Source organism: Camellia sinensis, chromosome 2 (genome assembly GCF_055761805.1).
Source record: "Camellia sinensis isolate YWXY chromosome 2, ASM5576180v1, whole genome shotgun sequence".
Classification (NCBI taxonomy): Eukaryota; Viridiplantae; Streptophyta; class Magnoliopsida; order Ericales; family Theaceae; genus Camellia; species Camellia sinensis.
Genome location: NC_138962.1, coordinates 97757508 through 97784895, shown reverse-complemented (window position 1 = coordinate 97784895; position 27388 = coordinate 97757508). Strand labels below are relative to the sequence as shown.

Below are 27388 nucleotides of genomic sequence, written 5' to 3'. Positions count from 1 at the left end.
TGATGAATTGTTGTATTTTTTGAAATTTTTTTTTTTTGCTGGGAAATGTTCGGGGTCAGGGAAACCCGATCCCTGTTAGGGGGCGAGGGCGGGGGCAATGATAGGTTCCTCGTCGAGGATCGAGGCCGGGGCCAGGGGAAATTCGACCATCGGGGATTGGGGATGGGGAGTGTGATCCCCCGCCCCGCCCCGCCCCGCCCCGTTGCCATTCCGAATAGAGAGTGAATTTCACATGTCAAATGTAACTAATAACAATCTAATAAATTTTATATCTTTATACTGAGATTATTTATACTTACATGTCAATAATAATGGCATTACCGTTACATTAAAAAAATTTCATAAAATTTTCATAGATAATATAGTTTATAGTAATCTCTTCATTTTCAATCAAAATAATCATTATTGTTCCCATAATTTTTAAAATGTCATTGACATTTCACTCTAATAATATTTTTGTAATTTTCACTACTACAAAAATAGTTAAAAATCACACTTTGAGAAAAAAAAAATCTCACTTTTTTTGGAAGTGTGATAAAAAAAATTAGATTAATATTTTTATCACACTTAATTTGATTGAGTGTGATATTATTTATTTTTTATGTCACTTTTCAATTAAGTGTGATTATATCTATTTTTTTTAATCACACGTTCTAATTAAAGTGTGATTATATATACACTACTACTTTTTAATCACACTTTTTAAATAAGTGTGATTATAAATATATTTTTTAATCACACATTCTAATTAAAGTGTGATTATATATACACTACTACTTTTTAATCACACTTTTGAAATAAGTGTGATTATAAATATATTTTTAATCACACATTCCAATTAAAGTGTGATTATATATACATTTTTTAATCACACTTTAATTAGAATGAGTGATTATACATACACTACTACTTTTTAATCACACTTTTTAAATAAGTGTGATTATAAATATATTTTTTAATCACACATTGTAATTAAAGTGTGATTATATATACATTACTACTTTTTAATCATACTTTTTTAAATGAGTGTAATTGTATATATATTTTTTAATCACACATTCTAATTAAATTATGATTATTTATATATTTTTTAATTACACATTCTAATTAAAGTGTGATTACATATACATTACTACTTTTTAATCATACTCCCTAAATAGGTGTGATTGTATAAAATATTCCAATTTGATTTTTATATAAAATATACAATTCCCAAATTTGCGCCTCTATTCTACACCTATGAATGACAGAGGACGAATCTTTCCATCCCCAACAAGGTTGAATTCACAAACACAGAGGTCTATTCTCTCCACTACAACAAAACTGGGGTTTCACGGATTCACATTAACGACATACAGTAAATGCAAGCCATGGTAGATAAAAATATGCACTACTACAAAAATAGTTAAAGATCACACTTTGACAAAAAAAAAAAAAAAAACTATCTCACTTTTATTAGAAGTGTGATAAAAAAAAAATTAGATTGATGTTTTAATCACACTCAATTAAATTGAGTGTGATAATATTTATTTTTTATGTCACTTTTTAATTAAATGTGATTATATATATAGATATATATATATATTTTTTTAATCACACTTTTAATTAAAATGTGATTATATATATATTTTAATCACACCTTCTAATTAAAGTGTGATTATATATACACTACGACAATAATATTTATTTTTAATCACACATTTTAAATAAGTGTGATCATATATATATATATATATATATATTTTAATCACACTCTCTAAATAGTGTGATTGTATAAAACATTTCAATTTGATTTTTATATAAAATATACTACACACAAATTCGTGCCTTTATTCTATCCATAAATGAGAGGACGACTCTTCTATTCCCAGTAAGATTGAACTTCACAAACACACAGGTCTTTTCTCCTTCTCCTTGCCTTCTGTTTATGAAACGAAGCTCTATTTTGTTTTCTTCATCACACCTCCGAACCACCATTGAAGTTACTCATTCAAATTTGTCTTTTGAAATAAAAAACCTCTTGAAATTTCTGGTAAGTTCTCTATTTTTTATGCCCTTTTTGTATGTATAAATTTATGATTATGATTATTATTAGTGGAATTTTATAGATATAGGTTTTCATTGTGAATGAGGGTCTTCGGGTGGATATGAAGTACAGGTACTCCAAAAATATTGCCGTACAAGTACCGAGTATTTACCGGGTGCGGGTACATATACCGGTACGATTGCACGCGTACCGAGTACGCCAAAAAACGCACTGGATACATTTTATATGATCAGTATAATGATGGGTACGTGATGGGCATGCTACGGGTACTTTTTTTGGTACTTCGGGTACAAAACGAGATTTTTTACAAATTAAAGGGTACCGGAGCAAGTTTTTTGGTCTGTTTAAAATAATGATATAAATTTGAGGTACTTTTGTAATAAACAAAACATGAAACAAAAAATTAGGGTTCTACTCTATTTAATTGTCTCTCTCTTTTTCTTGAAACACGGAGAGACTCCCAAGAGTTGAAGAACTCCTTCCTGTGAAGCTATCGAAGAGGTTTAATCGAAAGTGCTAATCGATTCTCTCCTTCAAAGATCACATTCCGGTAAGTTCATCTTCGATTCTTCCTCCTCTTCTTCTTCATTTTCTTTGTTCTGTCCATCTTCGATCTCTTTGTTCTTCGATTCTTCCACTTCTTTCATTTTTTTTCCAGATTTTTTTTTTTCTGTTTCTTCGCAGCAAACGAAGAATGAAGACATCAATTTTCATTTTTTTTTTTTTCCAGATTTCTGTTCTGTCCAGATTTCTGTTTCCTATTTTTTCATTTTTTTTTCCAGATTTTTGTACTCCTCCTTGGTAGCAAACGACTCCCTCTGCTCTAGTGACGACTCCTCTTCTCGTCAGGTACTCCCTCTTTTCCCTCCGTTTCTAGGGTTTTGAATGCTGTTCTATTTTTGCATGCTCTTTCTTTTGAATCTCAATCTCTGTTTTTATTTTTTGATTTTATGTGTTTGAATGCGTAAATTAATATATTCAGGCCTCGTTTGGGAAGGCTCTGTTTTAGCCAAAAAGCCAAAAAGTTACTAAATTAGCCAATTAGCCAATTAGTCATACTAAAAAGTCAACAATTACGGCTTCTTTCTACTTTTTGCACAGCTTTTCGTGATTAGTCAAAAAGTCATCCCAAACATACAAGTTTTTTTTACCTACCTTTTTAGCCAATTAGCCAAAAAGTTACTAAATTAGCCTGTTCCCAAACGAGGCCTCAGTTGGTTTTTTAGACTGTTTGTGGAATGAGAGGTTTGTTCCGTTGTAATGGTTGCTAAGCTGTTTCTTTGTTTTAGGTTCTGTTTGATTAGAAACAAAATTTGTTTGAATGTGAAATGAAAGGAAGAAAAGGAAAATATATTTTCTTGTAAACATTTTATTAGGATGAAATTTTTGCAGGAAAAAGATAGAGAAATTTTTTATAATTTTAACTATAGGTAACCCCTTGCATTGCATGGACAAATTTTATTATTATTATTATTATTATTATGTGCAAGAAATTTAAAATTCAATTACCATTACTAATATGTGTTGTATAGAAAAAACTAATTTTGTTGTTGTTTTCTACTCTTTCATGCTAAACAAACTTACCAGAGCATATTGGTTTTTGAATCAATGTGAACAACTTGTGCTGAGTTATATTAAAATTTAATTAAGCTAATGGGTGTAGTGTAATAAAACATTTTTGTTTATAATGTCTTCTCTTTGATATACTTATAAAAAAAAAAAATTAAAATAAGGGAATTACATCCGTATTTTTTATTACACAAATATGGAGGGTAGCATAGTTTTCTTCTCCCCCTTTACATCCTTCCTAAACATTTAACAACCAATTTAGTTTACAAAGGAAGGAGAAATTGTTGAAAAAATTAGTATTGGCATAATTCAGATTAAGATTGTGGAAATTACTCCAAGGATCCTCTTTTGTTGACCACATAAGGTAGTTTTTTTTGGGTGAATAACATAAGGGTAGTTGATAGGTCCCAAAATATTATGATTTATATTGCTGAGAGCCCTTCTGCGGTTATTTAACTTCTGCTGTTGAAACCTCTGAAATCCCACCATTCTTGAACCTTCTTTTGAATTCAGAGAGAAAGAACAAGAAAATTCTTACAAAATTACAGCTAAATGGATTGTGTTCGATCTAGACTACTTGATCAGAGCTTGGAAAGAAGAGTGAGGAAATTTAATGTTCGTATTGAATCTTACCTTGAGAGTCTGAGGGTTTAATGGCAGCAGGTCCATTGTTCTCATTTGATCCACCCATCTTTGATTTGCTTCAAGACCAACCTACAAAAAACAAAACCCAATTCTAGGAATGTTTGAAGAACCAAGATCATTCATTCAAAGAAAAGGTGAAAATATGATCATCTTATTCTAAAAACACAGAATATTATAAAGAGTCAATATAAAATCTTAACAAGTGACACGTTACATGATATGAAAATATGATCATCATATTATTATTGTTTAGAAAATATTTCAGAGAGTATGAGAAATTTAACAAATGACATATCATCTCTTATATGATAAATAAATATTTTGTAATTTTTATATTTTGCCTTTGGCATCATTTGATTTTCACTAATAGCAATTCGATCTATGAACGCCTCTAGTCAGTTCTGACTTGCAAATCTCATATTTTTGCAATTGCTTTCAACCCTTTTCCCCCCTAATTTATTTATAATTTCCCATAACTATTCTAGGCTTTCCCTTCTTTAAACTTGTTCTCTGTTGTGCTATTTTCTTCTTATTTTCTTTTTCATCATTTCATCTCTTTCTTCTTTTTCTATCCACTCTCTATTTATATTTTTTTCTTATCTGAAAACAGATACACCAGCACATAATTGTTAAAATCTTGGTGGAATTGTTCAATACTCAAATACTGGAACTGTGGGGGATTGTTCATTTGTTTGTTCTTTCGAAGTTGACCCATCTTGACTTGGTATATTAATTGCTCTTCTTTCTCTACCTTGATCTGAGTTTTAATTTTTGTTGGGATTTAGTTTAGTTTACTCTCTCTGTTGATATGTTGCTATAATAATTTTTTGATAAAATCTTTTCAAGGCTATGATTTACTAAATATGTGTTTATATATACTGTTCAATCATGCTGTTGAAATAAATAGTTTTAGATATTGGGTAATTATCTAAAACTATTTATTTCATCTGTTCAAATGATAATAAACTTATTAATCTTATCCTTGTGACTTGTTCAATTGTAGGTACCATTGGATATTGTTAGTCATTGATCTAACATTGATGATTGTGTACTTACTTGATCCGATTAATTCTAAAATAAACACAAGCTTTGAAATTGTAATAAACACTTAAGTTTGGCTAGTTCATACATTTTTAAGCAATTTGAGTTACTCTAAAAATATTTTGACATTTGGAATTTCTTTTGTAAAGTGTTTTGAAAATTTATGAAATTACTCAAAGGAGGAGGAGGACCAATCCAGTTTGGAAAGTAGTTCAGGTAATCAATATCATTTTCTCTAATTTTATCATACTTATATTATGCTAATGATCGTTCAGCTTGATTATAACACTTTATATATAGTTTCTAATAATAATGAAAATGTTTTTATGTAGTCCCCGCAACAACCTACAAACGTGGAATGTGGGTTTTATGTAATGCGGTATATGAAAAACCTCATTAGAGATCAAAGCATCCTAAGAAAACAAAATGTGAGATAAATTCTAAATTTTTATTACTATTATATTTATGATACTTGTACATCTTCTTCATTATCTAATTGTTTGTAAATAACTTCTTGCAGTTCAATGGAAAAAAGACTTGTATGGAAACCAAAATTGATAAAGTGTGAGTTGAATGTATTAATTTCGTACTAAAGAATATGAGTTGAAATCCAATGTAAGTATGATATAACTTTCGTTCTTTAAATTACTAATCAACAATTTCTTTAGTTGGTAAAGAATATAATCACTTCAAGATTTCATTTTAGATTTGTTGATTCTATGTATATTTGGTTTTATAACTTTAAAATATCTGCTCATACATTGAAGATTTTCATTTTGAATTTATTGATTCTATGTATATGTCATATTTATATATGGTAATCCAAACATTTTATATTAGTAACAATCAAAGTTCTTATTCCTTTTCTATTGATGCAAGATATGAAGAGTTAGTGTGATGAGAAAATGTTCGATTTTGTCTTTTGTAAGTCTCTACAAAAGTATTAAGTTTATTCATATGCTTCTAGCGGTTTCTGAATTAATTTGTGTTTTTATTTTTCAGGTCAAAAATTTCTTGGAGAAATGCAAAATATGGTCAAAGAATTCAACAACTTAGTTTTTTCAAGTTTTTTTTTTTATTTTTTAATATATGTAAGCACAGTTAAAAACTTTTTACTAATTTCTTTGTATATATTTTTTGAACATTGAACTTTCATTTATGAAATATATGACGTTATTTCATTCAATATATGGTTGTGATTCAAAATATAGCATATAGTGTGTATTACATTCTTCAAATGCATATAACATGTGATCTTATCTGATTATTAATCACGTGCTTTATTAGATATTAATCACACTTAAAATCTGTGATCTAAATGTTTATTATCATAGGTTTTATTAGATATTAATCACACTTAAAATCTGTGATCTAAATGTTTATTATCATAGGTTTTATTAGTTATTAATCACACTTAAAAGATGTAATCTAAATATTTTTAATCACACTTAAAATGTGTGATCTAAATGTTATTAATCACACTTAAAAGGTGTGATCTAAATGTTATTAATCACATTTAAAATGTGTGATCTAAATATTTTTAATCACACTTAAAGGGTGTGATCTAAATCTTATCAATCACACTTAAAAGGTGTGATCTAAATGTTTTTAATCACACTTAAAAGGTGTGATTAAAAATAACCCTTTTTAATCACACTCCCAAAGATCACACTTTAATAAAACTAAAAAGGTGTGATTAAATAACAAACATCACACAAAAAAAGTGTGATTTTTATCTGTTTTTGTAGTAGTGTTTTTTATTTAAAATATATTCTTTATATTTACTATAAAAAAAAATTCCAAAATCTAGAGGGGGCACGTGACCCCACCGATCCTCCCGTCCTTCGCCACTGTCTCATAGTTTTCCCCTAATTTTGTCCTTGGTTGTAAGTCCAAATTTTATTTTATTTATTTATTAATATATATTTTTTTATCACTCAACAACTAAGTGAATAAAATTTCTTCTATTAATTGAAGTAACGGAGTCAATGGCTTTATATGGAGTCCATTTCACTTAAGGTTGGCCCCGAAGATAGGCCAGCAAAGCCATAAACTACAAATTTTAACAAAATTTGATGAACTCCCACATTTTTTTTTTAACTCCATATATTAGTACGGCATAAAAATCAGGTGCAGGCGTGAGGCATGGAGAGTTTGTAGCAGCAGTGACGTGGTCTTGGCAGAGGCGTGGATGCTTTCGGGCTGCATGGGTGTCTTTAGTTTAGTTCTTGTATTTTAGTTTGTTTTGCAGCTGTGCCGTGGGTCCTGTTTAGTTTTTTAGTTTGTTTTGAGTGTCTTTGTGGGTTATTATGTGGGGATTCATGTTTTTTATTTTTCTAGTTAAGTTCTTCTTAACTTTTTTATTTAAAAATTTGAGAGGCTTAGGGGTTGGTTGTATGGATGCGAGTAGCAGTAGTAGGGATATTTTTATACTTCCGAATCTCTCTTGATGCATCTCATCTTCCTGTATTTTTAATTTCATGCTGTTAAATGAAATTTTTCTTTGCTGATCAAAAAAATAAAATAAAAATGAGGTCCAGTGTATAACTTATTTAAATTTATGATAATCTCATATATATTTTGGTTATAACGATAACATTTTTAATTATGTTTCAAGTGGTATTTAATTATAATCTATTATGACCTATTAGTTATAATGCAAAGTGGTATCAACACTATAAAAAAAAAATTATATTTTGCATATTAGTACACCCCTTTTTTAGGGTGTGTATGGTAGAAGGACCCTAGAGAAAACAAGCTCAATTCAATCTTTGCTTTAAAAAAAAAATGTTATATATAATTGTATTTATTATGTCATTTTCTCAAATTTAAACGAGCCTCGTTGATATAAACCTTATTACTTTGTGTCTTAGAGTCGAGAAATAAAATAAACAATGAGATTATGCATATATAACATCAGTTTTGCTTAATCTGTAAAGACATTCAAGAGAAACCTTATATTCTTCCTTTAAAAGATTAATTCATAGGATAAAAAACATCACATTATTTAGTCATCAGTCATTTCAATACACGATAATAATATTATTTTTATTTATAATGAATTCAAACGAAAAAACCTTTTGTTCATTAAAAGATTCATACGATAAACCAGTACATTTAATCACCAGTCATTTCATTTCAACACACAATGACAACATTATTTATTTATAATCAGCTGGGAAAGGGAAACCTTCTACACTTGATAGAATTACATAATACAACATTACATATAGTCACAGTCATGATGATAAGATTATTTAGAATTACATTATTCTACTATCACTAATTTAAAAGCAAACCTTCTCAGATGGTAAATTATTTATTTATTACATAGTACCATCAATACTCCACAAGACATCATTTCTATATCATCATGCATGACTGGCTCATACTCGGAGGATGGCATGTTCATTTTACCACCATTAATGCATCAACACTTACAATGGACTTGCTAATACGAGTGGATATCATATATGATTCACAACCATTCCATATATACTTACTGGTGCTACCAGACAGGTGCAATTTTGCATGGATCTCAAACCAAACCGGGTCTGCGGGGTTTGGCGGATAGTGACCATGTTCATCAATCTCAGTATAAACCTGCATGTATAATAGATTTTTTATATTTTCTAAAAAGTTGTACACAATATATAACATTACAATAAATTAAGATTTTAAAGACAAAAACTTAAGGATAAAATCACTTTTTAGAGACCAATTACTTTTGTTGTCAAAAATGTTATTATTGTATTTTTGGCGACGAAATTAAATATAGTGAAGAATCACTATTATTTAAGACCAAATTATTTGCCTCAAAAAATAATTTTTTTGGGCCCAAATAATTTTGTCCCCTAAAAGTGTATTTATTAGTGACATTTTCAAAATTTTGTCACTAAAAGTTAACTATCCTCGTGACGATAGAAATTGATTCCTAAATATTTTTTCCAACAAAATTTTTAGTTTTGGAAATAAAAAAAAGTTTGGTCCTTAAAACTGTTATTTGTTGTAGTATGTGATTTTTTTTTTTTAATTTTTAGATTGGGTTGTAGTATGTGATATGTGCATGCAATTTCCAAATAATTAGTGATATACAAATAAAAATTGAAAAAATACATATAGTGTTATTTCTTACCTCTTTTTCTCATTTCTAAACACAATTGGGTCTCATATGTATTTATTGGTGTGAGTCTATTGATTTGTGTCTGAAAATAAAAATAAAAATAAAAATAAAAATAAAAATAAAAATTAGGTAAAAAGAAATGTGCTTAATATTGTGGACAATTCTCTTTAAACAAAACATTCATGAATATGGTTTTTATTACAAAATCATTCATGTCATGTTTTTTTTTTTTTTAAATTTTCTCTAAGATTATAATATTACTTTCCAAATACGCTAATTACTCTTTCCGTCCCAAAATATTGATCCCTTTTAGAGAATTTAATTTTTTTGTAGTACAATTATTGCATTTCAAAATTGTTAAATTTTCAAAATTACCCTTTGATTTAAAATTAAAATAGTACAAATTTTTTTGAGAACATTAATTGTCATGAATTTAAAAGAAGGACAAAATAAAAAATTCATATTATTTTAGTTCTTGATTTTTGAAAAGAAACTAATATTTTGAGATACTAAAAAAATAAAATAATGGATTAATATTTTAGAACAGAGGAAGTAGTAGTTGTACAATAATACAATACGTAGGGATAACAAACACGGGTGTTTGGGATGTCATAAAAAAAAAAAGACTGCCTCTTTTTTCTTTTCTTTTTTTTGATTTAAAAAAAAATTTATGTCAAAGTTTTTATTTTCCAATTCGTCTTGTGTAGATGAATCTAAAAAATATATATTTTAAAAAAATTCTAAAAAAATTTAAAAAGTACAAAAAATAAAAAATAAAAACGAGGGGAAAATTGCATTTCAATGGAGTAATGACAAGAAACTTTACATTTTCATGATGGTGTAACTCTCTTGCGTGTATGGTGCAAATTCATTCATGTGTTTGGTGCAACTCTTCCTATGTGTAGGGGTGTAAATTCAGCCTAACATGTACACAAATTGGGCTGGGCCGGCTCAGTGCCCAAAAAATCAAGCCCAAGCCCAATCCCAAGCCGAGAGTAATCGAGCTTCAAGCCAAAGGATCGAACCTGACATTTTTTAAATTTTTTAAGATTTTTTTTCACCAAAATAGCTTGAAAATGATGTTGGCTGTCAGATGGGTGAGGCCTCATATTGGGTTTTGATTGGGTCAATGGGCCAAGCCTCAAGCTCGGCTAAGCCAAAAAAAGCATGGCCCAGGCCCTAGCTCGGGGGTCGGGCTGAGTCGGACCTAGGCAGGCTTCGGGCAGGCAGACCATTTTTACACCCCTACCTATGTGTCAGAGTTGCACAATTTTTTTTTTTTTTTTTTTTTTTTGTTTATAGTGCAATTATTATGTGATTGTCCCATCTATTAACAATTTTCTAAAAAAAATCACTATTTTTTGCTTATTTTTGTCTTTTCTAGACTTTTTTTGAAATTTTTAATTTTTTTTTATTCATCTTATCGAACTGAATTTAGAAACCTAAAACTTTATGAAAATTAAAAAAAAAAAAAAATCACTAAAAACAAAAATAAGCATTAAAAAAAAATACCAAATAAGCAAATCCCAAACACTCACACTTACACATAAGAGCATCTCCAACGGTAGTAGGCATTTTACCTATCTAAATATTACTATAAAGTATATATTTTATTTTGCCTATCAACTGTTTTATGTTTTTACTCCAACCATGCTCTTTATTTTACCTATTTATCCAAATACTATTAATTTTATAGAATGCCACGTCAACAACAAAGATGGAGGGAAATGATCCTAATGATTGAATACATTTTGCCTAGCGTTGAAGGCTAGCTACATGTAGCTAGTGAATATGAGTTGAACTAAAATGCCTAATCATATGCCTAGTGCATTGGAATTGAAAAAAGTGAATCACACTAGACATTTTAACTAACAAGTATTATATGCCTAGTGCATTGGAGATGCTCTAAGATACATACCTTATTGTACGGATCACAGATTCTGTTGGACCAAGACATCATCCAGTCACAAACTTCCTTATCTTTGTTCCTCCCCGAATACACAACAGCTCCACACGATCCAGTACACTCTCCAGTACACTTTTCAGTACATATTTCTTTGGTTCCCTCGTGCACAAACACACCGCACTGGCCATTTTTTATTTTTACTGGGTATACACTTCCGGCAGCTAATTTCCCAGCATAATCACGTTTGGTATAAAATGTTACAGTGGCCCCAGTAGCATTGTAAATCTTGCAAAATGTGTGGACTCTATCACCAGGCACTATCTTTTGCAAGTTCTCCATATATTCGCGAACTTGAGCTTCAACAGTGCTTTTCATATTGAAAGCCACATGTGCTTTGTCGACGTGTGTTATTATTGACTTGTTCGCGTATTCTGGCATTCCCTTCAAAGTTTCCTCTGTGATGGGATTGCCAAACACCTTGTACGCCATTGTCACTACAAGCTATAGATTCCTACAAACACAGTATACAAAAAAAAAAAAAAAAAAAAAAAAAAAAAATTCAGATCCACTTCACAAAGTGATTGCCTAGACATAACAAGAGATGCAGTTTTCCTTTGTCACAAATTTGATCAGTATTATAATAAGATAAGATCCTTATATCTAGAAGTGAAAAAAAAAAATGATAAAGTTAAGAAAGAAAAAAAAAATTACAATTTCTCTTCTTATTTGGTTGGGCTAGAAAGAAATAATATATATATATATATATAGTGATTTCCCTCTAATCTTGCTTGGATAGATTTTATAAAAAGAAAAGAAACTCTTACATATGTAATATTACAAAAACGTTTTTATTTCTTTAGTAGCTAAGTGGACAATTTTGATATTATATAAAATTATTAATCATTCTATTTCATTTCTCTCTTAATCTCTCCATTTTTGAAGAGATTCAAAAAGTGAATTGTAAGAGAAATTAATTTCTGTCCATTTCCTTCATAGTATATATTTGTATCGTCTTGTGCATACGTTCATCAATAAAGATTTTCTTTGCCGATTAAAAAAAAAATACATATATATATATTTAAAGTTCACGTAGTATTGATCATAGAGCTTCATATTGAGTCTAGTTTTGATTAATAGCGAAGCCATAAATAGTCAAAAAAAAATTAATTAATTAAAGTTTCTTGTACGCAAGCATTGAGATTTTCATCAAAACAAAAATAGAGGCTGGATTGGTGCTTTTCTGTGTGTTAGCCAGGTGAAAGATTTGCTTGACTATAAATAGATTAGTGATAAGGTAATAAACAAAGCAAAACTTTTAAAATGAGCATCAAATGTCAAAATATGAATTATTTCATTATTTGTTATTTCAATGCCTTCTAATCTAATATCAAAATGAGTGTTTATTTTACTATTTTATAATTCAATATATATCATATATAATCATTATATAATAATTATACTTTTATAGCACAATAGGACTAAAATTATCAAAATATACAAATAATTTAATTAAAATTATTATATATAAGTATCCCAATAAGACTTTTATTGAATGATAACGTTAATATTATCAAAATAAATAATTACAATAATACTTTCATTTTAAATTAAACTAAAATTATTCTTTTATAACACATGTATCGTAATATAAAATATTTTTTTTGGCAAAAACAAAAATCATGTATTGGACCGATCAATTGCTAATAATGCTATAATATAATATAAACACAAAACAACATTATTACTCCCTCCGTCTCAAAATATTAGTCCCTTTTCAAAAATTAAGTACAAAAATAATATAAATTTCCTATTTTGCCCTTCTTTTAAATTAATAAACAATATAAAAAGTACAACTCAAAAAATGTATTATCAAAAGGATAGTTTTGAAAAATTAACTTTTTTTAAATGCAATAATTATACTATCAAAAAAAATTAAATTCTCTAAAAGAGACCATTATTTTGAGACGGAGAGAGTATTAATATTTAAAAAATATGTTACAAGAAAGTACTTACAGAGAGTGGAGATATGAGACTATTGACTCGTTAGCACCAGCGCTGTGCCTTGAATACAACTAACAATGGTCTTTATATAGACCTGTCCTTGACGGACTCAAAAGGGTGTTGAGTTGGCGGATTTTATTTCACATTCAAATACGATAAATTATTCGTGGTTGATTGAGACAAAAAAAATTATTCCGGTTTAGTTTTGAGTTTTAAAAGCAGTTTTTTTTAATTTTTTTTATTTTTAGTTCACTGAATTTTAATATATTTAAAAAGTAAAAAATGTGTACAAAAATCTTTAAAAAATTTATTGAATACAATAAAATACGAAAATATATTGAATTTTGTATTTGGTAATTTTTTTAAAGTTTTTTTTCCCACAAATAGTATACTTTTTAAACGTATTTAAATTAGGTATATCTATAAAATAAAAAAAATTATGTAAAATATTTTAGAAAATAAGAAAAATAAAAAATTTAATTTTCTGAAAAGTTGACTCAATTTTTTGAAACTAAGGCCTCGTTTGCGAACACGTTAATTTAGTAACTTTTTGGCTATTTGACTAAAATATGAGTTAAAAAAATTAGTATGTCTGAGATAATTTTTTGACTTTTTACGAAAAAATGTACAAAAAATAGAGAGAAAATAGAATCTTTAACTTTTTGATATAAATTATTAACTTTTTGACTAATTTAATAATTTTTTGACTTTTTAACTAAAAAATTTGATTGTCAAACGAGGCCTAAACAACTTTCGGAGCAATAGTGCAGACTCAATTCTTTCGCAGCTAAAAGAGGATAATAACAATTTAAAAAATTATATTACGTCTATCTATATATCTACATAATTTGCCTATATGTCTATATCACTATCATCACCAACAGCTGGCTATTTTTTTGGTCATTTTTTCAGCACTGGCAATTTTTCCAATTGTTTGGCAGTAACGGCGTAAAAAAAAAATCTCCAAAATAATAATTTATCATTCTCATATATATATATATATATATATATTTATATATGTGTATTCTTTTATAAATATTTGAATAAATTATTAATAGGTCCTAATAGCTGGATTTAATTCCCATCAAATCCTTTTGAAAATAAGTATTGGTAAAATTATCGTTAAAAATAATTTTTTTGTAACAATTTTTTACATACGTCACTAAAAATTGACAATTAATAACTTTTTTTGTTATGATTTTTATAAATTATCGCAAAAATTTACAATTACTGACTTTTTTATGACAAATTTTTTTCACAGGACCTATTAGACAATAAGTCCACTTATTATTACCTACATGTAAATACGCTTTTATATTTTTTAGTTTGATGTAATTCTTATACAGTATATACTTGTATATATTCTCATATATATATTATTTTATATTTTTTAATTTGATGTAATTTTCACATACTTACAATTAATCTCCTAATGAGGACTTAAAAAGAAAAAGAAAATAAATACTTTAAATAAATTCAAGAAAAATAAAATTCACCTACAAATAAAATAATTGCATATTGTGCTAAGAATATTAATTAATAAAATTTAAAATAACTGTATATTCGTTATAATATATGATTTTATATTAAAAAATATATTAAATCATTTTAAATTTGCTAATTAATGCTTTTAGAATACTAGTTATTATTTTTTAAATATGAATGATAAAGATATGTATCTCTCTGGTTCGGACTCAAACAAAGAATTCATTCTCCAATGTTAGAAGAAGAAAAAAAAAATGTGAGGTAAATTATAAATAAACCCCTTGAGATATATTTAAAATACGGATTGCTCCTTATGGTTTGAAAAATTATAAATACACCCATGTAAATTTTTTTGTTTAATAGAATTAACTAGAAAAATAAAATTCTTGACTGCTTTTCTATATACCAATAAAATTGCCTGAATTATTAATTAAAACATATTTCTCATATCATTAAAAACTGTTAATTGACTTGATGATTTATGATAAAATTAGCCATTTGTTATGAAATTAAAAACTTCAGGGGTGGATGTAATTTTTAGAACTATAAAAAACAATTCGTATTTTAAACAAATTTCAGATGATGTATTTATAATTTATCCTAGAAAGTGTTATGTCAATATTTTTTACAAATTAAAAACTCAAATTTATCCACATACTCATAATACCCACTGGGTCTTTTAATATGGGAAAATTACTTTCCAATGGTACTATCACAAAATTATTACTAATTCATGAAAAAATTTATAGCTTTAATTATTATTATATATAAGCTTTATTATTTATTTATACTTTTTTTAAATATACACTGATTTTTATTTTCCTCTTTTAATATTGGGTAAAATTTTTAGTCAAAATTAAATTTAGATTTTTTTTAATGGTTAAATATGAGATTTTATTAATGGGAGCAACTTGCCTCCGAAATATGAGATTTATTAATGGGAGCAGCTTGCCTCTAGTCTGAGATCAGACTGGACGATGCTGGTGGGCATGTGGAGGCTCACCACGTGTCCCGTTTAGATAATTCGAACCGTTCAATGTGTAGCATTCGTCGAGTATTATATGTCTGTAAAAAATTGCGTTGATCGGATATCGATAACTATGTCATTTGATCAGTTTTCTATCAATCATTAATTTGTTCACCGTCTATTTTTTTATTTATACAAAATTGATTTGATCATATAGTTATCGATATCCGATTAATGTGATTTTTTTGAGCATATAATACTCGACGAATTCTACACATTGAATGGTTCAGATTATCAAATGGGACCCGTGATAATCCCCCACGAGTCTAGCAGTACCGCTTAATTCGATCTCAGACTGGAGGCAAGTGGTTCCCTTTATTAATTTGTAAAAGTTATTGGAGTTGATACCAACCATACTCGAAACTTAGGTAATATATGATAATTCAACTCAACAAATAAAATTGAAACGCATTCAGTAAAAATAAATTAAATTAGTTTGATAATTACAATTTGAAAAAAAAATCAAAATAAATAAATTATTACACATTAGTGTGTGTTTGGAAATAGAAAGATTGGGTACACACACCTAACTTTTGGTATGGTACACAAAATAATTGTTCCGTAACTTGAACCCATTAGGCCAAGATATTATTACAATTTTAAACATCTAAAAATAGACTAAAATTTTAAGTCACAAACTTCTTACTTATCATAAATATTGAATGCTAAATTTTTAATATATTAATTTATGATTATATCGTCGTTGAGTTGTATCATCATCATCCACCAACATCACCACCACAATTGTCGCTACAATTACCCCACCATATCACCACCAATACAACCACTAATACTGTCACTGCCACCACTATTGTATCATCCACGAACAAGTCTGGGAACTTAGACTTACGTCCTTGAATTTATCTAGAATGATTATGTGTGGTTGAGATTGAATTTGTAGAGTGTGAGATCCATGTATAGAATAAATCTAAACCACTAGATGATAATTCTGAATAATTTTTGAATAGTTCAGTCTGAACTCATAATATTATTGACCACCACCACCACCAGCACCAGCACCACCACCACCACCACCACCATACAACTACAATCACTATTGCCACCGCCGCCACCACCACCATTACTACCATCAGTGGCGGAGATAGGATTTTAATTCAAAGGTAGCAATAATAAAATATTATGTCTACAATAGTGTTCTCACCCTACCTTACTTCAACTCTAACAAATTCAACCCCCATTTTTAACCAAGACATGGACTTAGATTGTGATGATCAGCTTTAGAAAAAAAAAAAAAAAAAAAAAAAGCAAGTATTTTATTAAGAAATAGAAATTTCATCAAAGAACATGTAATGTTTTACATATTTGTACATATATACAATCCAGAAGAAGGAAAAAAAAATACCAATAAGAATAAATTAACAAACATTATAAAAAAGAATAGAGAACAAACATTTAATGGTAGACTTTATAATATTATAAAAGTTATTTTGTCATAAAATAAACATTTGAATAGTACAAATTATAGAACTATTTAAAAAATAAAGAAAAAAATACGAGTATATATTCAAATTTAAAAAGAACAAAGTGATAAATAATTTATTAATCTATATAAAAACATAAATTTTAAAAAGTTGAGGGACATATCCCTTCTGAACGCATGCTCCCTCCGCCACTGACTACCACCCTCTACCTTCACCCTTGCGTTGCTACAATATATTGTCACTCCATCACATACACCATAATTATTCAATTCCCACCACTACCACCAAACAACCACTATCACTGCTATTACTCTACTGTCATGTGATTGCCCACTATCATGTGATTGCGGAGTGTGGTGGAATGTTACAATCACAGTGGTCAACAAAGTCTAAATTCATATACATATACAAGTCTCTTGGGTACCGTTCCTTTACCATACAATTTTCAATTGTGCCTAGAAATTCATAGGTGTACGAAAAGAAAAATTAAACAAAATTTAGAATTTTATTTTCTTTGGCATATGAAATACTTAAATTTTATAAGCCCATTTTTATCTTGCCTAATCTGCTCAGAACTGATCATCCTAACATGCAAGCAATGGGTTTCAAGCAATGACAGACATATGTATGCTCTACCATAACTGTTGAACATCATGAGATTGGACATTGTTATTCTATTTTAAAAATTAAATTTATTTTTTAAATCTAATAATATGATAATCAATTAGAATATTTAATATAATTTTCTCTCATATCTTTTTTTATCAGTAACCAATTATTTCACTTATATATTATTGAATTTAAAAAAGTTAATCTAAAAAATTGACATATATATCATTTTTTATACAATTTTTCCAGAAAAAAGTGTTACAGATCATCACTTCCTAAACTTAAATTTCCTTCATAGTTTTTTTGGCCAGTGGCAATATAAAGGGCAGTAAAAATTTGAATTATTTACCTACCAAATCAATCTCAAACACACTTTTAACAATTCAAATATAAATAATTTGCTCATTAATTTCATGACCTTGATTCAATAACCTTATATATATTATAAAAAATTAAATTACTGAAGCATAACTTGATTAAAGCTCGTTTCAGATTAGTTCAAAAATAAACAAGTCAAATTTAAATATTTTTTAAACTTTTTTTGTTTTGTTTTTTGGAACAGATTTTTTGAACTTATTATAGGTAATATACTAGTCCACTAGATTCATTTATGACCATAATTATGAGAGTTGTTATGGAGTGGACATCAAGATTCCAGTTCTATTAACTAAAAATAATAATTCCACATATTATTGATTGTGCCATGTTATAAGAATTGTGATCCTCTCCGTCACATGTTTGAGAGGTTTTGTTACATTATCCATCTACAAGTGTAATAATATTTTTTTAATTTAAAATAATTATAAATTTACATTCTTATTTCATAACCATTAGATATGTAATATAAATCTTCCATTACAAATGGAGAAAATTAATGTCCATATTATAGTTTTATAAAAAAAATAAAGGCAAAATCTATTTAATCTTTATGTGATATGGCTTGATAGTACTTTACCCCTCTCTCTTTTAAAAATAGTCATTTGCCCTCTCTATGGTTTTAGACTAAAATGCAACGTTAACTATAGATGTGAAATGACTATAATATCCTCAAACACTATATTTTTTATTATTTTTATTCTCTCTCATCTCTCATATACATAATTTATAATATCTAATATTAATTTAATTAAATTACAATTAATTATAAATTCTTAACTATTTATTGTAATTCTAAAAAATTTATTCTAATTTTAATTTAATTATATTTTAGATCGCAATTAATCCTAAATATTTAACTATTTATTGTAATTACAAACTTTTTAATCTAATTTTAATATAATTATATTTTGGATCAATTCTTAATTATTGTTATTATATTTTATTAATAACGTGGGTATTTTGGAAAAACTTAAAATATAAGAAACAAACGTGTCAATACCAGAATAGATAGATTTTTAGATTTGGAGAAAATGGGAGTAAAATTGTCCTTTTGTTATTTGACGAAATAATCTTTTCGTATAATCTTATTGACCAAGTTTGCACTCCTCCAAATGTCATCGCTTCGCTACCTAAAAAGCACACGTGAAGTAGTCGGTGGGCTTGTGTCAAAAACCCCTCCAATGCCTAAGTCAGCAAATAGACAATAGACAATAAGCTTTAGGTATTTTTTAGTAAGAATTGCAATCCCTGTCCATAGGTTTTGTCATGAGCTCTTATAGATTCCTCATGGCATAATCCTAGTAAGACTCTAACTGTCTTTAGTAGAGTCCTCATAGGAATCACACTAGTAAGGATAATGCTCATCCTTAAAACACCCTTCTCACTGCCAACCAGGTGAGATAGTTAAAACTCACTGTTTAGCTAATCGTGCTCAATCGAGCTACCCTGTGCAGTTGTACCTCTAATTGAGCTGCGCAATCCTTGACCGCCATGAGTTATCCTGTAGAGCCACTCCCAGCTCGGCTCTCTCTCTATGTACTCCGGTCTATTTACTGGCTGTATATGGATAGCTAGGCCCAATCCCACTAATCGCCTTGACAATCACTAACCTGAGACCGAGCTATTTGACGGTATAGCTCAGCCCAACCTAGGAAGATGACCTTACCTAGCTCAGCCCAATTTGCACACAAATTATCCTTTCAATTGCCCCTTAATTCCACCTGCGTAGCATGGTTGGGATTATTGTCTATCAATCGAGCTACTGCTCAAGCCTACCAAAATAAAAATTCCTAGCTTGTTCTCGCAATCTGCTCGATTCTAACGTGTCTCATCAGTCACCTAGCACGTCCTTTGACACCACTGCAATCATGGGACACGTGGTAGGCCTCCACTGGCCCCGTACCCATGGTACAGTCGTCATACACCACCAAAATTTGAAATGTCCCCGCCTTTTTACGTTTCCCAAATACGTAATGTCAACTGTACTATTCACCCTCACATTTTGATCTTTATACTGCCCACTGTTCATCGTTGTTCCCTTTCACACTCTAAGCTGCATATTACCCACTGTTTACCATTTGAGCTCCTCATCAACACCTCATGCTTACCATTGTTATTGGAACACCTTTTGTAGATCGGAATCAGACTTCTCGCTTGAATCCGTAAGTTTTCTGTATTTTTTAACCCTTTCATGGAAATGTTCATGTTGTTCTTCAAGTTCTTGATGTTGGTTTGCTATAAACCCACCACTGACGATGCAGAACATCACTTTTTGAATACCAATCCACTAAAATATACATAAACAATAGTTGTGGAACTATTTTAGGGCCACATAATACCCCTTTGTTTTCATGCTTGGAAACAAACACCAAGTGAATGGGGTAAAACCCATGAAAAGCCATTGATTTTTTTAATCCATATTAACACAATAATCGAACGAAAAACGTGTTTGTGACCTATGACGACCTAGCTACAGCTGCTTAGTCCTCCCTTAAGTGGATCCCATCGAACTCAGGAACCGCACTAGAGACTGTGATCGAGCTAACACCATGCCTCTAATATGAACCGAGCTAAAACCCTACCCTTTTTTAGTCGAGCTCCACGCCGTACACACTCTCTTGACCAAACAAACTTCAAACTAATTTGCACTGCCGTCTTAGCCCGGTCACTACCTGGCCATAACACAATCTATGTTCTTCACTGTGTAGACTTGACTAGGTTTATTCAGGCACACCATTCACTTGCCCCTTGGTAGCACCGCTCGATCGAGCATCGTTTTGATCATGCCACTGTCGGGCTAAAGGGTTAAACAAAATTTTTCTTTTTCAAATCTAATATAAGGCCATGGGTAAGTACCAATTTATGGTGAGCTCACCAGATGCCATGGCCAAATTCCGCAGGGATTATAACATTCTAGATGACATCCATCTCTCCCTAGCCGAGCCAGACACCATTCCTCGGGGCAAGCTAGGATTTGTCACTTTCTTCGTGCTGTGCATCGTAGAGAGTGGACTTCGGTTCCTAGTCCAACCCCTCATCTGCGAGTTCCTTAGACAGACTAGATTATGTCCCACACAAGTATCCACCAACACTTATAGGATCATAAATGGAATCGTCGAGCTAAATCTTCGTCTTGGTCTCAACCTCGGATTGGCCAAGCTATTTCACCAATACTTGTTCGGTTAAAGTGATGACAGTTGGGTTTACTACCTCAAAATAAGAAAGGGCCGAGAGAAAATTGTTAAACATACACTTGACAAAGATCTAAACGACGACGATTTTCTCTAGGTCTCTGGAAATTTTGAAAACCAGGAGGCCCAAATACCGAGCTACAATATCAACCAGACTAAAGGGACCCCTAGTGAGAATAGTTCGATTTTTCTAAAAACTTGTACCGTTACGTATCCGTGCTAACATTTGTACTTTTTGCAAATCTGAACCGATTGAAAGCAAACTACGCCCATGCCATCCAAGCCGCACTTTGAGTCGTCCTATGGTACCGTCATCGCGACTGGACCGAGCTATTAGGAGTAGAACCGACCTACCGCTACAGCAGTAAGAGGAAAAGCAGAGTTACAGACTTCTTGCTTGAGTCTTCACCCGAACCTGATCTCAATCTCCCTCAAATAAACCTTACTCCTCTCACAGAAGAGCAAGAGATGGCCAAAATGCAAGCTGTTCATGCCCTTATCACCGAGCAAGCTTCTGCTTCAAACACCAAAGTTTAGATCGAGCTACCCCCCCAGTTCAGTCACGTGAGACAGTTGTCGCCCTTCCATCTATTAGGGCTACCTCATCTCGGCCCAACAAGAGACCACACACTTTGGCTACCTAACCACAGCGGCTGGTAGATGAGAAAGAGGCCGAGTTGCCTAAGTCTGAGCTGCCAACAACCTAGCCTTCTCAAGGAGGAAATCCGGCCGTGCTGGTTCCTTTTCTCTCCCGGTGTGGGCACTGGCTATGACCTTCAAAGGTTGCGCTGTGACCACAACTAATTTAGTGGCCATTAAAAAGGACCACCAGCTGGCCTTTAGCTTATCCAAAAGCTTGTGCCTTTTAGCCAACATGGAAAAGTACGACCACTTGATCGAGTTACAGACAATTCGGTCCGCCATCAAGTCCATGGTTTTGGTAAAGTTTGAAGTCTCCACAAAACTTTTATTTTTACAATCTCTTGGTGCGGATTAACTAACCATTTCGTATTCTGTGCAGGCTGTACAGAAAAGCTACGTTGTTCACCAATGTGCTATTGAATTGCGAAAAACGGCTAGGTCAGCTATCGCTTAAGTGAAGGCGAAAGACTCTGAGCTCAAGGCCCTAAACACATTTCTAATGGCAAGTACCTCATTTCGGCTCCTAGTAATGTTTTGCTCACATAAAAGATGGGCAAGTGTTGTATTCCCTCGACACACACTAATACTGCGCTAACAGCATGCTGGGAGACTGTTAAGTAAAGGAAAAGTTTCTCTCCTGGCATTGGGGTTGCCAACAGTGGTGGAAAGGTCATGTATTTGTTTAAGTTCTCCAGGGCTCGGTCACACTCATTATCCCACTCAAACTTGGCCTTAAGTGGCTGGAAGAACGGTCGAGACTTGTCTGATGACCAACTTATGAATCAATTTAGTGCTGTAGCTAGGCCTGTGAGATACTATAATTCTTTGACTGTGTTGGGCCTCTCTAGATCTTGAATAGCTTTGATCTGTAAGAGATTGGCTTCTATACCTCGGTTGGTCACTAGAAAGCCAAGAAATTTTTTAGACCCCACGCCAAATGCGCACTTGGATGCGTTCAGTCGCAGCTTGTAGGTCTTCAAAATTTGAAACATCTCAGCTAGGTCTTTTAGATGGTCTCCTTCATTTTTGCTCTTGACCACCATGTCGTCTATGTAAGTTTCCATTGTTCTGCCTAACAATGGCTCGAATATTTTGATGATCATTTGTTGGAACGTTGTCCCTACATTTTTTAGGCCAAAAGGCATGGCCTTTTAGCAATATAATCCCCTGGATATTGTAAAGAATATGACCTCCTAGTCCGATTCATACATAGCGATCCGATGGTAACCACGATACGCATCAAGAAAGCTAAGTCGGTTATGACCTGCAGTTAGGTCCACCTGTTGGTCTATCCGTGATAGAGGAAAACTGTCTTTTGGGCATGCTTTGTTGACTGTCTTGTAGTTCACGCACATGCACCACTTGCCATTCTTCTTTGGTACCACCACGGTGTTGGAGATCCACTTTGGATAGTGAACCTCTCTCATTGCCCCTGTCTTTAGCAGGTTTCACACTTCCTTAGCCACTATCTCGGTGTGGTGAAGTGCAGATCGGCTAGTTCACTGTATAATTGGTCTAGCGGTTGGATAGACATTAAGTTGATGGCAGATGAAAGTTGGATCAATGCTTGGCATGTCATACGGTGTTTAGGCAAACACCATGATGTTAGAGATTAAGAATTCCATGATCTCGATTCTCTCGATGCTGGACAAAGATGAACCAAGCAAAAAGAACTTCGCTGGGACCTTCACGTCTATTCTGACCTCTACCAGATCTTCTACTGCCTTTTGTTCGGCTGCCTTGCCAATGTCCGCGAATAACTCATTGCTTGTTGGCTTCTCTACCATCTGCACGAAACCTTTGGCAGCCCGACTACCATTCATCGTTACAAAGCATTTGCTTGGACATGATTTGGTCTCCCAAGATTTATTCAATCACTCTCACTTTGTTAGGGAATCACATTACCTGATGGTAAGTTGATGCTACCGCTCGCATGGCGTGCAACCATGCTCTCTCCAAGATAATGTTGTAAGTAGAAAGGACTTTCAGCACCTAAAATTTCACTTGCTTTGTCATCGTCCCAACTTTGACCAGCAAAATTATCTTGCCAACTGGCCATTCGGGCATAAGTTGAAACCGACCAAGGGAGATGTCACGGGTGCTAAATCTTTGTTCTCCAATTTGAGTTGCTTGAAAGTCTCATAGTACATTATCTCGCACGAGCTCCCTTGGTTTATCAAGATCCGTTTAATGTCAAAATTCTTGACACGTAGAATCACTACTAGGGCGTCATTGTGAGGGTTTTGTAACCTTGCCAAGTCCCTGTTAGAGAAGGCGATAACGTTTTTCGCTTCCATCTTCTCCTTTTTCACGGTAGGTTGTACACTTAGCACTTCCCTCATATGCTCCGCTTTCTTCATCATCCCCCTAAGTTCGCAGACTCACTCAAGCTCAATGATCTCATGTATCACGTTGATTACACCTTGAGGCAGACCTCCAATTGGCATCCCATCCGGCCCATTGTGATCCTGAGGGACTGGCCGTGCTCCCCCTTCAATGTATTGGTCCAAGTGGCCCGCAACCACTAACTCTTCCAGATGCTGCCTTAGTGGCATACAATTTTCAGTTCGGTGACCCACCTCATCATGGAATGTGCACTGATATCTATCATCGTAGCCCCTTTGGGTCTTTCCCAACTAGGCTGGCTGCCGAACGAAGAGTTCGTCGTGTATTTCGCTAAGAATTCGATAGATAGGCTTCTTAAACACCGTGGTGATAAAAGTGCGGGCTCTCAACCTCCTTGTTAAGGAGTCCTCACCGTTTGGTTATTTTCCTCGACCATTTTTGTTTGGTCGTTCCCCCTGGCCAACCGTGTTAACTTTTGCCGCGGGTTTTCTGTCCGATATCGCTATTGTATCGGACTTTGCCTTGGCCTGAGCGCCATCTTCGTCTACCCTAATATGTTGATGCACTCTTTCCATCAGGGCTTTCATTGTGAGGGGTGGCGTCATTGTCATTGAATCCCTCAATTTATTGCTCGCTGGCAAACCCCGTTTATACTGTGCGATAGCTAGGTTTGTGGGGCAATCTTCGATCTGATTAAAATTCTCCCAATACCGGTTATTGTAAGACTTCAGTGTTTCGTTCTCGCCCATGTCGATGGAGAGCAGTTGATCTATCTCCACTTGCGTCTTGGTGTTTGTCTTAAACCTGGTAACAAACGCCTCTACAAGTTGCGCCCATAAAACTATGCTGCCTTTTGGCAACCTCTCAAACCAAGGCAAGCCCAAGTCGCCTAAGATTGATGGAAACAAGATACACATTAGAGCCTCGTTCAGTGGATGTATGGCCATAACCTGGGGAAAGTGGCTCAAGTATATGTAGGGGCCTAACTTCCCCTCATAAGTTGTGACCTTAGGCTGGTGGAAACCCAAGGATAATGGTGCATTTTTTATCGCCGGAATGAACGGCGAGCTTTGTAACCTTGTTAACGCTTTATCTGCTGGTTCGTAAGCAAGGTGTGGCATTGGCATTCCAACCTTGACACTCCCATGTGGCCTAAGAGCCAACCGCTACAGAGCAGAGACCCTTTAGGGTTCACGTGCCTGGGCATCTTCTCTCCTTTGAGCTCTTTCTTCTAGCACGGTCTGCAGGTCCGCCGACCTACGCAACTCGGTGTGCTGAGAAGTGGTTTAATGCATATGTGAGGGTCGATAACTACTTCCCTCTGTGTAAGACCTTTCGATCCTCGTTCTCTCAGACCTAGACTAACGAGTCTCGGAGGTTCTTGATTATGTGTCACCTGTCCTGAGGCTTCTATTTTCAGATTGTGATGGTGTGACTTGCTTGTCGCGATCTCCAGAATGGTGAGAATGCATTCTGCCTTTGGGGATCTCTGCCCCTTCAACCCATTTTTCCTTTATCTAGCGTTTTATGGTCTCCATGTCCACTGTCATTCTCCTTATCAATTTGTTTGCTCCTTCACGCAATGTTCCAGGACCTAAGAATCCATTATCTGCCTTTGTCCATCTGGGCTCTGAGAGCGACGAAGACTTGAGCCTCGCTTTTCTCGCACGAATTTCTGTAGGTTCTATCGCTGGGGATCTAACTCTGCCATAAGTGGGACAAAGGGCAAATCCTTGCGCCTTCTGTCCCATTCTGGAGTTTGTCCATCAATAGCAGAATGAGGCATGTCTTCGTTGTGCGCTATTAAAATCAGTTGAAGGAAAACTTATCAAACGATTTGTTCTCTGTGATGGTTCCCATAGACGGCACCACTTGTACGAGTACAAAATAATCTTCTCATATAATCCTGTTGACCAAGTTTGCACTCCTCCAAATGTTGTCGCTTTGCTACCTGAAAAACACACGTGAACTAGCCGGCGAGTGTGTGTCAGAAACCTCTCCGATGCCTAAGATAACAAGTAGACAATAAACAATAAGCTCTAGGTATTTTTGAGTAAGAATTGCAATAACTGTCCTTAGGTTCTGTCATGAGCTCTTATAGATTTCTCATGGCACAATCCTAGTAAGACTCTAACTCTCCTTAGCAGAATTCTCCTAGGCATCACACTAGTAAGGATAATGTTCATCCATAGAACACCCTTCTCACGACGAACCAAGTGAGATAGTTTAAACTCCCTGTTTGGCTAATTGTGCTCAACCGAGCTACCTTGTGCAAGTACCTTTGACCGAGCTGCGCAATCCCTGACCGCCACGAGTTATCTTGCCAAGCCATTCCCAGCTCGGCTCTCTCTATGTACTTCGGTTTATTTATTGGCCATATACAGATAGCTAGGCCCAATTGCACTGACCGCCTTGACAATCACTAACCTGAGACCAAGCTATTTGACGGCATAGCTCGACCCAACGCGTGGCCTAACCCAGGAAGGCGACCTTACCTAGCTCGGCCCAATTTACACACAAATTACCCTCTCATGTTGTATTAATTTTATTATAATTTTTTAAAAAACAAAACCCCTCTAAAAAATGGTGTGTAATAAACCTTCAGTTAGTTTAAATAAAAAAATTAACGATAATACTTTAGTTCAAAATCATATAAATTTTTTAAATTATATTTAAACGATAAGGAATAAAGTGCTCTAAAACCAAACTAAAAAAGATAAAATAAATTTAACACAATAATAATAATAATTAAAGAGGAAGGCTCCCCTTCAGTCCAATGTTTAGTTTGGTGCTTTGGGCGCCTATTTGGAGTCGGCCTCGATGCGATGAGCCATTCAAAGTTTAATGCCTCTCAGTTAAAATATTTATATAAAAAATTAAGTTGATTAGATAATTATATTTTTAAATCATATTCATTTTGTTTAGTTTCAAAAAAT

The 27388-nt window shown here is 32.5% G+C and overlaps 1 protein-coding gene and 1 long non-coding RNA gene across 2 annotated transcripts; one reads left to right on the top strand and one right to left on the bottom strand.

Annotated features, from left to right (window-relative positions):
* The first annotated feature begins 2474 nt into the window (after nucleotides 1-2474).
* LOC145820209 (uncharacterized) lies at nucleotides 2475-6488 on the top strand. Its single transcript, XR_014361383.1, has 6 exons — nucleotides 2475-2597; nucleotides 2830-2896; nucleotides 5452-5518; nucleotides 5635-5730; nucleotides 5823-6226; nucleotides 6305-6488. It is a non-coding gene; the product is annotated as an uncharacterized LOC145820209 (long non-coding RNA).
* A 1945-nt stretch (nucleotides 6489-8433) lies between these two features.
* LOC114282513 (23 kDa jasmonate-induced protein) lies at nucleotides 8434-13441 on the bottom strand. The gene is made up of 3 exons (XM_028225203.2): nucleotides 13345-13441; nucleotides 11344-11842; nucleotides 8434-8905 (listed from the first exon to the last, which is right to left on the bottom strand). The coding sequence occupies exons 2-3, from the start codon at nucleotides 11818-11820 to the stop codon at nucleotides 8711-8713; spliced, it is 672 nt and encodes a 223-aa protein (XP_028081004.2). The 5' UTR covers nucleotides 11821-11842; nucleotides 13345-13441; the 3' UTR covers nucleotides 8434-8710.
* Nucleotides 13442-27388: the final 13947 nt, after the last annotated feature.